General features: G+C 39.4%; 1 protein-coding gene across 1 annotated transcript in view; it reads right to left on the reverse strand.

Moving 5' to 3' along the window:
- The window catches only part of CPNE8 (copine 8), a 357,582-nt gene that overhangs the window by 21,586 nt on the left and 317,427 nt on the right, over nt 1-18,569 (reverse strand). The window contains exons 14-17 of the mRNA XM_088480178.1: nt 18,250-18,296; nt 12,452-12,633; nt 10,448-10,575; nt 2,606-2,708 (exon numbers count right to left, since the gene is read on the reverse strand). Coding sequence (XP_088336304.1) covers nt 2,606-2,708; nt 10,448-10,575; nt 12,452-12,633; nt 18,250-18,296 — 460 coding nt within the window. The remainder of the gene's footprint in view (nt 1-2,605; nt 2,709-10,447; nt 10,576-12,451; nt 12,634-18,249; nt 18,297-18,569) is intronic.

An 18,569-nucleotide genomic window follows, 5' to 3' on the forward strand; every position in this document is an offset into this window, starting at 1 on the left:
AGCCGGCAAGGAGCTGAGAGAGGCCGATCCTAGGCTGAACCCTGACATGGAGCTTATAATCTATATTCCTTGACACATACACTCATTTTTTTTTATCAGGAGCCAATTAGCATAGCAGTATATTTTTGGACTATGTGAGGAAACCCCTGCAAGCATGGAGAGAATATACAAACTCCACACAGTTAAGGCTGTGGTGGGAATGGAACCCATGATCTCAGTGCTGTGAGGCTGACACAATCTGTGCTTTCCTATATGCACCAACAATCACCCATATGCTCACCATGATAGCTGCAATAGCTATAGATAGACTGGATAGTTTGTTAAATATATTATTCTGCCCATTTTATCATGCTAATTACTTACTTTACTCAAAAATATCAGCGAAGTTGAAGTACCGGCTTCCTATATAGTATATATAACTTGTTGCCTTTATTTTGAACACTGCTGATAACCAGTCCATTGCAAATATAGGATACAAATACAAGTAGTAGAAAGCCTTATCAAATCACACAAATAATGCATTACAGCATTATATAACAGCAACTATTACTGTTAATAGAGAATTTAAAATGTTGTTATATGGCCAGCACCATGAAACACATTGATGCCTCTATTGCTCAGATCATCTGGCATCAATGTGTTTCATGGTGCTGGCCATATAACATTTTAAATTCTCTATTAACAGTAATAGTTGCTGTTATATATGTCATTATAATAAGTTACACAGCATATTGTACTCCTTTAATGATGCATATGCTTATTGTAATGATTTAAAATGGGACTTGCCAGTGGCAAACACAGGATTTCTAGAGGGGGGTTTCCAAATGCTTGATTTTAGAGCGAGTGTGGCCAGTCCATGAAGAGGGTATAATTAGCACTTATCCAGCTTTTAATATGCATCATACAAATTATATTGTGTTGCATAATTCCAGCATATACAGGACCATTGATCACAGTAACCCATTATATGTGTCATACATAGTGTATTGTGTGTCATAATTCCAGCATATACAGGACCAGTGATCACAGTAACCCATTATATGTGTCATACATAGTGTATTGTGTGTCATAATTCCAGCATATACAGGACCAGAGATCACAGTAACCCATTATATGTGTCATACATAGTGTATTGTGTGTCATAATTCCAGCATATACAGGACCAGTGATCACAGTAACCAATTATGTGTCATACATAGTGTATTGTGTGTCATTATTACAGCATATACAGGACCAGTGATCACAGTAACCCATTATATGTGTCATACATAGTGTATTGTGTGTCATAATTCCAGCATATACAGGACCAGCGATCACAGTAACCCTTTATATGTGTCATACATAGTGTATTGTGTGTCATAATTCCAGCATATACAGGACCAGTGATCACAGTAACCCATTATATGTGTCATACATAGTGTATTGTGTGTCATAATTCCAGCATATACAGGACCAGAGATCACAGTAACCCATTATATGTGTCATACATAGTGTATTGTGTGTCATAATTCCAGCATATACAGGACCAGTGATCACAGTAACCAATTATGTGTCATACATAGTGTATTGTGTGTCATTATTACAGCATATACAGGACCAGTGATCACAGTAACCCATTATATGTGTCATACATAGTGTATTGTGTGTCATAATTCCAGCATATACAGGACCAGCGATCACAGTAACCCATTATATGTGTCATACATAGTGTATTGTGTGTCATAATTCCAGCATATACAGGACCAGCGATCATAGTAAGCCATTATATATGTCATACATAGTGTATTGTGTGTCATAATTCCAGCATATACAGGACCAGTGATCATAGTAACCCATTATATGTGTCATACATAGTGTATTGTGTGTCATAATTCCAGCATATACAGGACCAGTGATCACAGTAACCCATTATATGTATCATACATAGTGTATTGTGTGTCATAATTCCAGCATATACAGGACCAGTGATCACAGTAAGCCATTAGATGCGGCAGTAGGTCCATCCTGTCTGAGCAGAATGTTTTTCTTCAGATGTGGGCATCATTCCAGAGCATTGGAGCAAGTCTGGGCGTCTGGGGGAGCGGCAGAAGAACCTAGCACTGCCCTGGACATATATATGTACATATTGGTCTCATTATGTACTGGATAGTGTATTATTATACAGTATTAATAAGTAACCCTAATGATGGTCTACAGCTGTGCACCCCTAACAGCACATGTTTTCCACATGTCCTAGTTGGTGCACAGGTATATTTATTACTAGCTGACACATTTTAAAAGATCCGCAGGTGCTAATCATTTCATTTGTGATACTGAGAAGAACATGCAGCACTAGTAACATTGTATTATATAACTATTGTAGTCGTGGTGTGTGCTGGGGAGGGGAGTTTCCGGGCAAACGGAACCCCCCCCCCCCCCGCCCCCTCTGCATTTGCCTATGCTTGCAGATTGCTTCCTTCATTCAGGTGATTACACAGAGTGAAAAATGTTAAAACCGTATGTGACTGTGCAATCTAAAGGCTGAAAGCACACAAATCCAGATGACATTGCAGGTGCATTCAAACTTGGGAAACTGCCAAGGCTGCATGAAAAGCAGTTCACTTACATTGACTATTGCCTCCTTTGTCTGAGCCATGTCAGATATAACTCCATCTGTAACAATCAGCAGAATAAAATACTGGGAGCCATCCTTTATTGAGGCAGCATATCTACGGGAAAGAATGAGAACAATTACTCTAAATATAAGCTTCAGAAAATACCCGCAAATCCTGAATACATTTCAGACCAGTTAATAATATGTGCACAGGAAGACTAAGAATGCCTTTCTGATAATAAGAAAACAATAGCTATGTACTGTACTTTCCAACATGACATATTTCACCTAGTGCACAGTGCTACCATTATTCATTTTATTATCCACTTGCAGCAATTTGGGATCTGTTAATTAATAGGTGCTAAAAATTAAAATTCTTAATAGAAATGATTGCAGCAACTAGAAAATAAATGGCCAAAAACAACCCAGGAGCAGACGGTTCTGCAGCAGATGAAAGGGGTCCTGTGGTTCCCATGATACCACTGACATCGTGAAGACATCATATAGCGTTGACACATTACAGTAATTTATGCATGAGATGTTTTTCTGTAAAAACTCCTGTAAATACTATACTGTGTACCCCCCACTATTGCATAATACAGGCGGTCATGTGGCCGCCGGTCTCATAACTACATCCAGGGCCGTAACTAGGGTAGTGTGACCTTTGCCATGGCACAGGGCACCGCAGGGCAGGGGGCACTGTTTGGGCCTGTCCATTTTCTGTTTATTGTCATTCTCACTTGTAGCTTCCTCTTATTTTATCCCCAGCATCTCCTGGCCTCCCCTATCTCTTCCCTGGCCCTTCCCCATGAGGCCATGGCCCCTTTTGGGGTTATCTCCCTATTTTAAAACCAGGGGGGGCGCCAATGCTCTTTCTGGCACAGTACCAAAAAGTCTAGTTACAGCTCTGACTACATCCCTTCAGGAAGTCACCTCAGATTATCCATGATCTGCATTGTATTGTTCACAGGAGTCCTCTGTGACTTCTAATAATATCATTTACATTTTTTTTAAATTTCTTTATTTAGAATAGTTGACGTAAAATACAGTATAGTAAAGATTCAAGCGCAAAGCATAAGCAGCATAGTACAAACAATACATCATACCATATAAATAGCTAGTACAGCACAATAAATTGTCAACAAAATTTTATATAATAATAACAAAACAAAGACATTTATAAAAAAAAAACTTATAGACTAGAGCACAAAAAAGAAAAGAAATAGAAAGAAAAGAAATAAGAAAGTAAAATATATATATAAAAAAGGGGGAGTGGGAGAACCATCCTGTTGAGCACTGTGCTACTGAGGATCAACTTCACTCTGTACCAGGTAACTGTCTATTAAACGAAGAGTACCAAGAGTATTGTGGATAATTTTAGTATCTTGTGCACTTAATGAAAATCCTATTTTAGAAAGATATGGGTACAGACACAATTGTTGAGCACTGTGCTACTGAGGATCAACTTCACTCTGTACCAGGTAACTGTCTATTAAACGAAGAGTACCAAGAGTATTGTGGATAATTTTAGTATCTTGTGCACTTATTGAAAATATTATTTTAGAAACATATGGGTGCAGACACAATTACAATAGGAGAGTTATATATAAGGAATGCTGATCCATGTAAATATCTGACTCACAATATGCAGTTTTACCATGCTATTATTTGCATAATGGTAAAATAAGTGTCAATAAAGTCATATGATGCCATAAATAGAGAAATTATGGTGCTTATACTGTGTTGTGCTATTTTTCAGCTTTATTTTACAGCTTTCTGTATTAAAGTTACTGTATTATGAAAAGATGTATATTTGCTTTACCTTCATTATCATACAGCACTCGGAGGAATGTTGGACTTTATAAACCAAGAATATTTAAATATTATTCCAGGTAGTGAAGACTGAATAGTGATTGAATAATAATTTTATGCTGGGCACATTGTTAATATTCATCTCTGATTATGTACAGTAAAGCATTACTGCATAAAACTATACTACTGGTGGGGAATGATATTGAATAAAAATGTAAGTTATTGTTTATACAATAAGAGCTTTTGTGTGCTTTGTTTTTTCCATAAGATAATACATTTTTATTTCACTCTTATGGGCTTATTTATGAAGATGCGGAATAACAAAGATTTCTTATCTCCACAATTCACTAATAAAAAAACAGCAGGCCAGCGGACTGACCCTCAGCTCCCTGGCAATGCTGTCTTGTAGTGGGTAAGGGGAGTCTTGCCGCTTTGCCAGGCAGACCTGCATACATCTGGCTCTGCTGATTTTCACCCTCACAGTGGACTGAGGCTTCCAGTTCAATGTTAATTTTTTTAAAAAGAAAAAAGTTGCACAGAATAAAAAAAATAAAAAAGCTGCATTTTGTCTCAGAAAAGATACATTTACAAAATAAGTCTTTTGTACACAGCAAAATAGTTCAAATTCTTTATATATATATATATATATATATATATATGTATAGATAGAGAGAGAGAGAGAGAGAGAGAGAGAGAGAGAAGAAGCAATGGAGGCGGCACTCAGAAGTATAGGACCACTACCCAGCTGGTTTAGAAAATAAGGCAACGTTTCAAGACTTTAATGTCTCATCATCAGGACATGTATATCAGGACATATATGTCAGGCTAAATAGTGCTAGACTGCAAGCTATCTACTAGGCAATAAATAAGTTAAGCTACATACAGTAATTCTGTGTTAGCTCACACAGCAGCATGGCTAATGTTCCACTGCAGTGTGGTTGTCATTGACACAATGTCTCAATGTGATGCAAATGCTGGCACTTTTTCTAAAAATCATGTGGAAAGCAGTAATTTTCTGAGATATCTCTACAGTACTAAAGTGCTATTATTAATATCATTCAGAAATTATTCTAAAGCCTCCAAGTCACAAAGAATGTGCAAACAATAAAGATAGTTAACCTGACAAAATAATTTTTAAAACTGAACTCTACCTGTAGAAGCACATTGCGGATATGCCATGCCCATGCAAAGCCAGCCAATTTTTTTGCTATAGTTCAGGCTCAGAAGTCATTGAATGAATGTAATAATACAAAAATTTTTTTTTTTTAAATCACGCACCCTTTTAAGTTATTGTTGGAATAAAAGTGATCTCGGTCTTAAAAAACAAATGCCAATACAATTTTACTCTCAAGACAAAAGTACAAAAATAGTAGACGGTTCAGGATGCAACTCCGGGATCTTTTTTTTCCCCCTTGGACAAGAGAGTGTAGCGTCAGACATGGCATCATGTTCAAAAAATAGAGGGTACAGCTAATTAATTGTAAGCCCTTTTCCTGTAAAATATGTAGATATACACTAAAAACACATCCATTCAGAAGGATTCTTTGTAGCCAAGTATGAACTCTGTAAATAATCATTAAATAAAGGTTTTTAATTTTAATGTGAGATCAACTTATTTCCTGCTAACACTATGAACTGCATTTGGCATAACAGAAGCAAACACAGGATAGTTTCCCAAGGGGGTTCTACACACAGATTTTGCCAAACCACTATTGACAGATTGAGGGACATTAATAAAAATTGTTTTAAATCTAGACTTTTCAAAACCAGTGCTAACAAATGAAAGGAAAGTGAAACATCTGGCATAAAATGTCTCAACCTACTGTCATTATATGTGCACATATTGAATAAATTTAGCAACAATATGAGCTAGTGCACTTAGAATCATACAATATTTATTATATAACATTTAACAATAATATATACAATACTGTACTGCATACACATACAAACATTGCCCCCAAATATATTTCTTATTGCCACCCTCCTATCTCTGCCTTTGACAGTTATACCTGCTCCATATCACTATAATTTCTTCCTCATAGCCCTCTTAAATCTTTTGCTATGACAGGCTTCCTCATAGCCCATGTGAGGCCGCGTCTCCATAACTCTCAGCGCGCCATGTGAGGCATTACTATGCCTCTTTGAGGCATGGCCACTCCCTTTTTTCACGTGTGCACCAGAGGGATGCTGGGCAGTTCTAGCAACAGTTCATCCCTATTTATAATGCTTAGGGGTACATTTACTAAGAATCATGTTGGTCCAAGACTGCATCCACGGGTGTATTTGGCCGTTTTTTAAAACTCAGAAATTTACTAAAGGAAAACATGGGTGTGATATCATGATTCTCTCTGCAAAATATGGGTGAACTCACAAATATAAATAAATAGACCATCAGCCAAACTCACAAGTACTTTTAACAGACAAGAATACAACACAGGAATTTACCAAGAATCGTGATTATGATCACGGGTGTAAAGGAAGCAAACACGGGCCAAAATAGACTTTACAAATAGACCCTCCTGAGCAGTGTGTTCTGCACAAACATACACAGATCAGTGTGACAAGTGTATCCGACACTGGTTCACAAAATACAGGGGACAAAAAACGTAGGGGTACCCTGTATTTCATGAACCAGCACCGGGCTCTTGGCCCCGATGTTGGTTGTAAAAATGTTGGGAAAAAATGGCGTGAGGTTCCCCGTATTGTTACAACCAGAACTGGGCTCCACTAGCTGGGGTGTAATTCCGCAGCCAGGGACCGCTTCACTCGATCTTCCAACCAAAGCATTATCATCTCATAATAGTCAACCCAGGCCAGGGATCCCAGGGGAGGTGGGGACCCCCCAATAAAGCGGTCTCCCCTCCCCTTAGTACCCCAGGCCTGGACTGAAGCCCAGGGCTATGCTCTGCACAACTGCCGGTGGGTGTGGAGTTCATGTGGTAAATAATGTTGTAAAAACTAATATGGTCTTTTACAGGGTGGGTAATGGTGTCAGCAAGCATCCCCTTCATGCCGGTACTTGTGGAACTACAAGTACCAAAATGTGGGGCATTAAGAGCCCGCTTGTGCTCCTGACACTCCTGTAAAAGAAATATTAAACAAAAGATGGACACACACACCATAAGATTTAGTCTTTTATTACACATTACACATTCACTCACTCAAGCTATAACAACACTTTAAGAGTGCCTGATAAATAACCGTTACCACTGGCTTAACAGAAATCAAATCTGATATTTTCTATAAAACATAAAAAAAGAAATAACCAAAATAACTGATTTCTTCGTATATGGGGGGAAAGGAACTGTGGCTGGTTTGTATATGAGGGGAAAGGGGCAAATATTTAGGAGACCCACAGCAAAATGTTTGCACAGGAAATCTATTCAAAGGACTTATTTTTCAAGCAAATCTGGCAAGGGGTTGTAGGATTAAGGTAGATAGGACCATTTTTATTCACCCTGTTTAGGCGATAATTGACTTGGCTTTTCTGTGATTATACCACCAATAGCACAAAATGCACATGCAGATAATATGTTGGAACAAGAGCAGCAAGGAGTCTATATGGTGAATGTAGGTATATCTTCACTATTTTCTGTCCATATGTAGCAGAACTGGTTGTCTCCTAAACCTGTTCCCTGGCTTATTTCTTGTCAGGCAGGACTCCTTTTCTTGCTGTATGAAATTAATGACTGCAGAAGTTGTGTAAGCATTGCTAACAATACAAAAGCTCCGATTCACTTTCTGATAAACTAATTCTTCACTACATACAGTGTCATCTCTGATCAGTGTTTCATTCTACAGCAGTAGGGCAATTCTGATCAGCACTACATCATCATTGATAGCATGTTTACAGGGTCCTGAATATGTACTCTTATGTGATTGTATGTAAATGGGATGGAAAGAAGCAGATTTTTGCTGTAATTACTCTCTCACTGTGCTCATTATCCTGCCCCATACTCTAGCAAACAAAAAATGGTCAAACTTTGCTAATGTTAGAATCATCCCTGCTGACTAATTTGGTCACCTTCATCATCATCACAACCACCTTCAGCAATGATAGATGTATAAATAACATATTCTTATTTCTGGAACTGCTCTTTAGTTTGCCAGGTCTTGCAGTTTACCCTTTAAGGAAATTGATGCAACCCCAACTGACCCTTTCTACACATGCTACTGTACACTTTTCATCAATGTTATGTAAGTCTTGTCACTCTGAAAAGAATTCCAATCTGGCTATTTTAAATCTGTAATGGTGAGTGGCCTTTTTAGATAATGAATGATTTTCATTTTTTTTATTAGATTTACTATGTAAGGTTGTAAGTGAAGGAGAATTAGCAGCCATGACAATGACAAGTACAGAAGCAATTGCTTTTTTTCTTTGGTCAGAGTGTTGTAAAACAATTTGCAAGTACAAGAGTTGAGATAGCAATAGCAAGCAATGTATTGCCTGTGAGGTTTGCACATCTAATGATATGAACTAGAAATAGCATCCACAACTGCTGAGGAAGAATGGAGGGTCAGAGAGACTGTAAGACCCTTTTTGCAAGACTACAGACACCTAAACCTTTATTGACGCTTGCATTTTATGCACACCAATTAGTCTGATTCTCCACTATAATACATTTTGGACAGACCTGGAACGTAGGCCAAATTTCAGACGTTATATACTCTGCCCTCTAGTTATTGTTTTATATAGTGTTACAATATTATACAGCTCTAGAGAGAACATTACTCGTTAGCATTTGTATATGAAGTTTTGTTATGCACAGGCAGAACAGAAAAGAAAGTTCCGTTTGTGGGGCACTCTTATAATGTTAAATATAAACAATTATGACATGATGATATAGTTAAAACATAACCTTTAATAAGAACATACCTTATAAAATATACATAGGTGAATCATGACAAATATAATATCTAAATATATATAAAAAAACATCAAGTAGCGAAAATATTGGAAACACAGCAGTACACAAATATTTTTATACTGCCCTGTGCTCTGAATACCATACACTATATCATTATGACATCCATGGTTATATACATTTCCCATCCAACCTAGGATAGTCAAATAAAACCTGTGTATAAGAAACACACAGACAAAGTCCGTATTCTGTAGATCTCGTGGCTAGTATGCAACAAATATAGAGATTTAATTCACAACAATAGGCTAATTGAAAGATAAATCAGCCCTAGGAAACAGCTCCTCCCAATAATAAGTTGCACAGTTCTCAGATCAAATAATACATATGTATTCGTTCAAAGAATACAGAATAAACCTGAATTTGATCTCAATAATAATATGATATATATCAATGTCTAAATTCACTGTAATCCATACATATATCACTTAATGAGAATAGGATAATATACAGAAGTCAATTATCTGAATTTCACCATATGTGCAATATATCAATAGGATAGATAATTGTCATCAACGATTGATATCCTATATATCTTCAGTTAACCATTATCATATATTCCTGAGTGTCACATAATTAACTCTTAACATAAATACTTAGTTTAGGTACAGGATTGTATGTAGAATAAGTGAAAGTAAGACACCTAGGTGTCCCCCACTTCTACTTTCGCCTGTTTTGCCTACCTGGCATTGGACAGGGGATGAGAGAGTAGGGGGCTGGTATCCATGGAATTAAGAGTATAATGGTGGGTTGTTAATCACCATGCTTCCATGGGAGTGCACACAGAATGTAAGTATAAGAAAGGCAGATTGCATGCACAGTATCCCATACTACACCATCTTATTGAAAATGTACACAATAATGATCACTGCCTGTTACATGCTCCCAAAGTAATTTAAGAATAATATACATTGTGAATCTGTCATTAAAAAACAAGCAAACATTGCTATTGAAAGAAATACCATATCTTGTAAATTAAATGGATCTGCTAAACTGAAATGCAGAACAATTGTAAACAGTATATTGTAATTATTTTACTGAAAGCAAACAAAGTGAAAACCTTCTAAACATGATCAGACACATGCTTGATAAAATCATTACAATGTTATTTTATTACCTTGCCACGTGATTAATAACTGGAGCGAAGTTGGTCGGGCCATATAGCTGTACACTTTTCAAGCTTTTATAATAGGCTTCCATCACTCCATCTATTCCTTGGCAGTACGGGTTCTGTGGATTGCCATTCTGTACCACAAAGAGAATAAAGAATATAGAATATCTAATATTTATTGTTCGTAGGTATATGCTAAGACTTCATGCTTAATGTCAACCTGCCATCAGCTACAGCAGTTATTCCTGATTTTGTAATGCATAAAAAGACAATGAAGCTGCGTGGTATATTTACTGTAGTTTGTTTTTTTAAAGCCTGACAATTTTCAGCACCTTTGAGAGCTGAAATTAAATGGACAATAATAACACCATCACTCAGGGGAAGGTAGGTAGGGGACATTTTTTTTGTTTTTGTACAACCACAAATCTCAACACTATTTTCTCCTCTTATTACCCCACTTGTGCAAGGGTGTAGCTACAGCTGCTATGGGGCTCGGCCCTCCCCTATTACGTTCTGCCAGCAGTTTCTCAGCAGTGTGCACAACTGCTATGTCACAGGCCTGGCCAGCTGCTCACTGGAAGGAGGCGTGGCTGTGTGGATACAAGTTTACCCATTAACCCATGTCTCCTGCAATGAAATAAGGTGGCCATAATCCAATTCTGCCCTATTATTTTACCTCTGGCCATTTCTCCTCCTAGCATGAGTGAGGAGAGATGGAGCTGGCTGGGCCTGTGACAGCAACACAACATGCTGGTCGGGAGGGTAGGGGCTCTGAAACAATTTTGCCATGTGCCCCAAAAGGTCTTGCTACACCCGTGGTTGCTATCATCAGTGTATTTCAAGCGCCCAAGTCATTGGTTAACGCGTTTACATATCCAGGCATAGTCGAACATGCCTAAGTGTGCCTACATTGTCTATAATAGGTTATCTATATTGTATAACATGACGCCACTTCCATTTGTATTGGATTTGTCTAATAAGGTAAGCGTTTTGCACTTAAGGGAAGTGGGGGCTGTTGTACAGTATGCCTAGTCACTGGTGTTTGGAGAAGGGCTATTTTAGCGGAATACATATGAATTACCGCCGGACACAAGTCCGGCGGTTCAAATCCCGACAGCGGCAGGCCGACACGGCTGAAAATCCTGATCGTCTGCAGGTAAGTATGAACTAACCTAATCCCCCTAACCCTAACCCTCCTTAGGGGTGCCTAACCCTAACCTTCCCCCCAGTGCCTAACCCTAATCCCCCCTCTAAGTGCCTAAACCTGACCCCCCTTCCCCACCACCTAAACCTAAGTCCCCTGGAGTGGTGCCTAACCCTAACCTCCCCCTGGAGGTGCCTAACCCTAACCCTCCCTCCCCCTAGCCTAACCCTAACCTCCAGGGGGGATGCCTAACCCTAAGTCCCCCCCAGGAGCCCTAAACCTAACCCCCCCCCCGCGGCTGTCCGCAGCGGCGCCCGGCATCACTTCGATCAGGATGCCGGGCGCCGGTCTCCCGGCGTCGGTAAATTGACAGGCGTCTAGAATTAGTCACCTATCATTTAACCCTCGCCGGGATAAATCAGTCGGGAAGCCAGCTGTTGGACTTACGTCAGCCGGCCCTCCGATTGCGTACCGTTGGAGCAGACATGAAAGAATACAAGTAGCAGAGTCATGTCAGACAATAACATGCATTGGGGACCATGGAAGTTTCAGTGAATAGTAAATTAATTTACACCACACAATACTAATTTCATTTTTGGTGAGATCCTTATTTAAAACATATTCCGATCACATGTCTGTAAAATGATAGTTACTATGATCTGCAAATCACATGCTTATCCATTCCGAAATGATTAAATAAGATTAAAAAAGGCTAGGATGGACATTTCCTTTAATACACCACATGGAAAGGTTTTTTTAATCTTACAGATTTTTCAGATTAGATTGATTGGCAGTTTATATTTTGTTCTCCTTTTAACATCTCACATATGAAGAAAAATAAAAGTAGAAAGAATAAAATGACTTACCAAAGCAAATTCATGACATACTCTTCCATCAGGTGGTAATTTTGCTCCAAACCCTAATGCAGGAAACATTTTATCACTATCATAATCCTGAATAATTTCTCCAACGGCCTTCAGTGCCATGCCATATGCATTCAGCTGATAAGGATTCATATAGTGCAGAGAGGTGGGTTGTGCAGGGTTTCCTGTGTGAAACAAAAAATATATATTTTGCTTGTTTTTAAAAAAAAATAAAATGTAGTAGAAAATAATGTATTTACACAATTGCTCATAATGAATGTAATACAAATTATTTACTAAAAAACTGTAAAAACCCATTGCATGCAATCAAGCATTTTTTTTTCATTTGTAATTTGCACTATATCAAAATTGCTATGAGCTTTTATGCATTTACATTTAGCACTTTGATAATAATCTCATTTGAAATAACTGCACAGTACAGTTACTTTTATTCTGAAATTTTAATGTTCTATCCATATTTCTATTCTCTTACAACAGAATTAGTTATTGAAAAATTCTTCCAAGTCTTAGGGGTATATTTACTAAAGTGCAGGTTTTTAGAAGTGGAGATGTTGCCCATAGAAACCAATCAGATTCTACTTAACATTTACCTAGCACCTTTTAGAAGATAATAGCTAGAATCTGATTGCTTGCTATGGGCAACATGTTCACTTCTAAAAACCCGCACTTTAGTAAATATGCCTCTTACTGTCTATTTCAAAGTATATTTCCCTACATCTATGAATCTTTGCCAGTTAGTTGAAGTTTCATTTTACTCTGTAGGAAACTGCATTCCACTGCTTATACTGGTCATGTATTACTAAGCAACTTATGGTTTCTTGCAGGTGTGATACTGTATGTTAGGTCGACACCTATTATATCGACAGTGTCCATGTCGGGGAACTCCTCCTAAGCTCTACCATATAACTCTCTCTCCTCTGGCAAAACTACATGTTCTTGTTGTCTGCAATACCATTATTGATGATCCCACCAATGCTGCTTCCTATAAGCTACTGTACTCTACCACCACATTTGGGGGTAAATTTACTAAAGTGAGTTTTTAGAAGTGAGTTTTTGAAGAGATGTTGCCCATAGCAACCAATCAGATTCTACTTAACATTTAACTATTACCTTCTAGAATCTGATTGGTTGCTATGGGCAACATCTCTTCTAAAACGCACTTCTAAAAAACTCTCACTTTAGTAAATTTACCCCTTGGAGTCTGAAAAGCATTGCTACCACCACTGCAGTTCGACCTGGGATCATATATGTAACTCAGCCTGATCAGTCTGATCATAAAACCTTCAATATTTTTGCTTTATTACAACTCCAACTCCTCTAAAATATGTCTGCCTCTATAGAAGACTTCCATTTAGTGATTCATGAGCTCCACTCTGCCTCTTTTATTATTTATTACTTATTTACTTATATAGTGCCCACATATTCCACTGTGCTTTACAATTGGGAACAAAACAATAATGAAACAATACTGGGTGATAGCAGACAGACAGAGAGGAAATGCCCTGCTCGCAACCTTACAATTCATAGGAAAACAGTAGTTTTCAGGACTGTATGACCTGCAAACTGTCTTTGTTCTAGGGCAGAGGTTCCCAAATGCAGTCCTCAAGGCTCCCCAACAGTTCAGATTTTAGAGATATCCATGGTTGAGCACATGTGGTTAAATGAAATTGACAGAGACACTAATTAAGTCACCTGTGCTCAACCATGGATATGTCTAAAACCTGAACAGCTGGAGAGCCTCGAGGACCACATTTGGGAACCTCTGTTCTAGGGAATAAGATTGTCACCTAGCAACAGCTGGCGGGTGGATGAGCAAGCCTTCCAAATACCGCTGGAACAAAGTAAAGTGAATTTTTTTTTAACTTACTTAGCTCGTCCCTACACAGGACGGTGGGAACGAGCATATGCTCTCTAAGTTAATGGTCATGTGACCGCTCGAGCCCACCCTTAGGTAGATTATTCAGAAGCCTACTAATGGCAATACATAGCCTAGACTTGGATAATGAAGGAAGGTTTATCACTTCAAATACAAGGAAAGAAAACATTGACATGAATCTTTCCAAGTTAAACTATGAACTGGTAACAAAACCATAGTTTGGCTAAATGCAATGAAGTAATGATACAAACATAACAACATGCTAGGCACAAACATCCACAGGCTAGGCACAACTACAGGCCAAAATGGTATGAAAGAGAAATAACAGATGTCGATTTGATCAGAATTTGGACAACCAAATAGTAAGACAGAGGATCATTTGATGTCTCTAGAAGTTGACACTTGTAGCTTCTCATGCTTCCCTGGCAGAGGCAGGTGAAAAGAATAAAGGCATTAATCAACTGTAGCAAATTTGGACAGAGCAACCAACAGACCTAGCAAGGTTAAGGGTGGGCGCTGTTGTTGGGTGGCAATCCTATTCCTTAGAACAAAAAGTTTGTAGGTCATATATTCCTGCAAATTACTTTTTATTTGTTGGGAGGTTTGCCACCCAGCAACAGGTGGGCAGACTACCACATACTTGGTGGTTGCTTGGAAGATCAGTTGGTCTCTAATAATGCTTGGCAAACATATGCTTGGAGGTTCGTGCATTATTGAATATAGCAAAATATGTTTTTCTTTATTCAGATTTTACTGGGGGGGGGGCTGTAGTCCTGCAGCCCCTAGGTAAAATCCACCACTGGTGCCACCCATGCGCATTAATCTGCCTGATTTCGTAAGAAATTGTTTTTTTTCTTGACAGGTGATTGATAAGCTCACATCAAACTTCACAGCATGGAATGTTTTTTGAATAAATAGGACCACATGTAATCAGGTGAGAGTTTAGAAAACGTGACAGTTTAGGAGTAAACTTTCACACTATTACATTGGTCGAGTTGTATTTACAAAATGGGAAAACATCTGTATGAGAGTGTAAATCGTGAGATATTTTTGAGTCTGAAAAACATGCGAGTTTGCATGTTTTCAGAATCTGTTACATTGGCAGAGTTTAAAAATGAGAGAGTTTACGCTCACATTTTATAAACTCTCACCCTATTACATTTGGCCCATAGAGAGAGACAGTGGTAACCCTTTTGTAATTCAGCGAAAACCCCTGGAAAACAATAGTCTTCAGGAATCTATGACTTGCAGGCTTTCTTTGTTCTATTGCCACCTAGCTTCCAAAAAATCTACCTGAGGGTGTGCTTGAGTGGTCACATGACCATTAGCTCAGAGAGCAGATGCACAGCCCCGCCCACCTGTGTAGGGACAAGCTAAGTAATACCCCTTTTACACCGGAGCTAAAACCCGGGTTATTGAAGGGTTAACCCGGGCAGCTCCCTGGTGTAAAAGGGGAGAGGGTTGGATCGCCGGGTCGAGTGACCCGGCAATCCAACCCAGGTAACTAGCAGGGTTTAACACGGGCATAGCCCGTGAAACCCTGCTGTGAGAACAGCGCACTCCGGGTCACGATGACCTGGAGTGCGCTGCTAGCCGGCCGATTGGTCCGGCTTCAGTGGCGCTTGGAGATGACGTCATCTCCAAGCGACCACTTTCACTACGGAAAAGCCAGGTCTATGCAGACCCGACTCTGGTGTGAGCGGCGCCGAATCAGGAATAGTCCCGAGTCAGCAAAATTCTAGGTCTGATCTGGATAGGAACTTTGGGGGTCATTCAGACCCACTCGCAAGCGGGTCGATGGTCCCCCACTGCGCATGCGCACGACAGAGGGAGCTTCGTTGTGCGCATGCGTGAGACCCGGCGAGCGACGGGCTCTCCATCGCTCCGGGTCTCACACCAAAGGGGGCGTGCTGTCGATGTTGATTGACAGCACGCCCCCCTTTGGTGGGCGTGCCGGGGGCATGCCTGCCAGACGGAGGCGTTCCCATGGGAACGCCTACCGTCTGAAGCCGGCCCCACTGACATCACTAGTGATGTCAGTGGGAGTGATTTTGGTTCTGATAGAGCCAAAATCACTCCAGGGCTTGCGGCAGTGAGACCCTACCGCAGGGTCTTCGTCGCAAGCCCGATGGTCACCATCATCATGGACGCTCGCATATGCTGTGGGTGGTCACCCACAGCTATGCGAGCGGCCAGGAGGCCGCTCCATTTTCATGGAGGAGGGCCCTGATTCAGAGCGAGCACTCTGGTCAGAGCGTTCGGCTCTGAATCAGGCCCTTTGTTCCAACTCCGGGTCAGACCCGGAATTTAGGTGGAAAAGGGGTATTAGTGAATTTTATTTTCACTTTACCTTGTTCTAGTGGTATTCAGGAGGCTTGCTCATCCACCCACCAGCTGTTGCTCGGTGGCAAGCCTCCAGACAAATAAATAAGCTTCTTCAAAGAAAAAAACACATTGTTCCACAGCAGATATTCTAAACAAATTACCATTCCGCACCTAGCTGCAACTAAATTGTCAGCAATTCAAGCCCTGTGCCTAAAGATTAAGCTGCCACACTTCTTTCATCCTTTCATTTTATAACCTGTTCATTTGATTCAATACCTTATAACCCACTCTTCACACTCTCCACCACACTGATCCCGTTCTTGATCAAACTGTTCAGCCTTTTACTGTCCACAGGTAACATTCCACTCTTTCTTTAAACATGTAAACATCATTCCCAATTAAATTTAACAAACAAACATTTGACCTGTCCCTGTCCACTAATTATGGGCTCACTTCTCTATTCCCATTTGCATCAAAATGACTAGAGCTCCTTTTTGTTAGTAATAAACCACTTTTCTTATCTCTAAATTCCTAAAACACCATCTCTAATCTGACATTTGCCTACCACACTCTGCAGAACTTCTCTCACAAACCTGGCCCAGACTGTTACTAAGTGGAGGGTTGCTGCTATTTCCTATGTGGCTAAAGGACCTCTGTGACGTATCCACCACGTGACCGCTGCAGGAGGCTGGACCGCTCCAGCATTACCATCCACTAGGGCATAGAGGAGCGAGTGCAGCGAGCCCGCGAGGGGACATTTTTGGTCCCCCGTTAGCATCCTCGCCCCTCCCCCTTTCAGGCCGGGTCACGTGGGTGTGACGTCACAGGTCCATCAGCCTTGTATAGTCTAGACCTAACCCTAAGTGGAGTGAAGGGAAGTCCACCCGCCAAGTACCCGAGCGGCGTCTGACGACATCAATCAGCGCTGCGGCTACGCACGCTGGTTCCCGGTCGGGGAGGCAACAACATCATAGAAGATCAAGTCAGCGCAGATAAGGTAAGGTAAGGAAACCAGACAGTACCAGACTATAGTGCGGAGAACAAAGGACTATACCACACCATCTCCTGCTCCCTCCACTTACTCACAAAAAGAGTTGAAACATTACCAATATGGTTATTGCTTTTTTTATTATCATCATTTTTATAAAGTCCAAATTATTTTTAAGTCTGTTTATGCTACACTTGTGCTTGTAATATGTTTGAATTTGCCTAAACCCCACTTCGATGAAATATGGTGTCCAGTCATGTTGTCTAACCTACACCAAGTAACCATTATTTAAATAGACTTATTGATAAAATAATACTAATGCAAAACAACAACAGTTTTTTTTTTAAACAGTTCATTCCTTCTTCCAAAACAATGGATAGCCTTACTGTTACTCTTGCTCCAGCCATGGCAATTCTGGAGCCGTGTGATACAGTGTAATAAAGAAATTATTTAAATTGCATTTTTTATTCACACACTAGGCTAGATGCCCAATACAACAATATCTAGATTTCCTATTTTAAGTATATGAATATATAACATTATATAGAAAATCAATATAAAACAACCAATACATAACCTCTTTATACTTACCATTTGATGCTGTGAAATCTATTGCAACTGTAAAATTAATTTGTGTCCTATTAATAAAAGACAAATAAAGTATTTGTTATTCAATATGTCTTAGCAACAAACAGTTAAGTTGTTGGCAGTATTCAACTGCTCATAATCTTTCTATATAAAGTGAGTGTAAAATATTGAAATTAAACATAACTGGCAAATTCATTACTTAATACCAAAATTAATTTAGTCACATAAGAAGATTCATATAAAGATTAAGAATTTGCCATGTTCCGGTCATCGCCAAATCAGCCATTATAAAAGATTCCCTCTGAATGCTTACTCCCCTACAG

The sequence above is a fragment of the Taudactylus pleione genome, unplaced genomic scaffold, assembly GCF_031769625.1.
Source record: "Taudactylus pleione unplaced genomic scaffold, aTauple2 ptg000251l, whole genome shotgun sequence".
In the NCBI taxonomy this organism is placed as follows: Eukaryota; Metazoa; Chordata; class Amphibia; order Anura; family Myobatrachidae; genus Taudactylus; species Taudactylus pleione.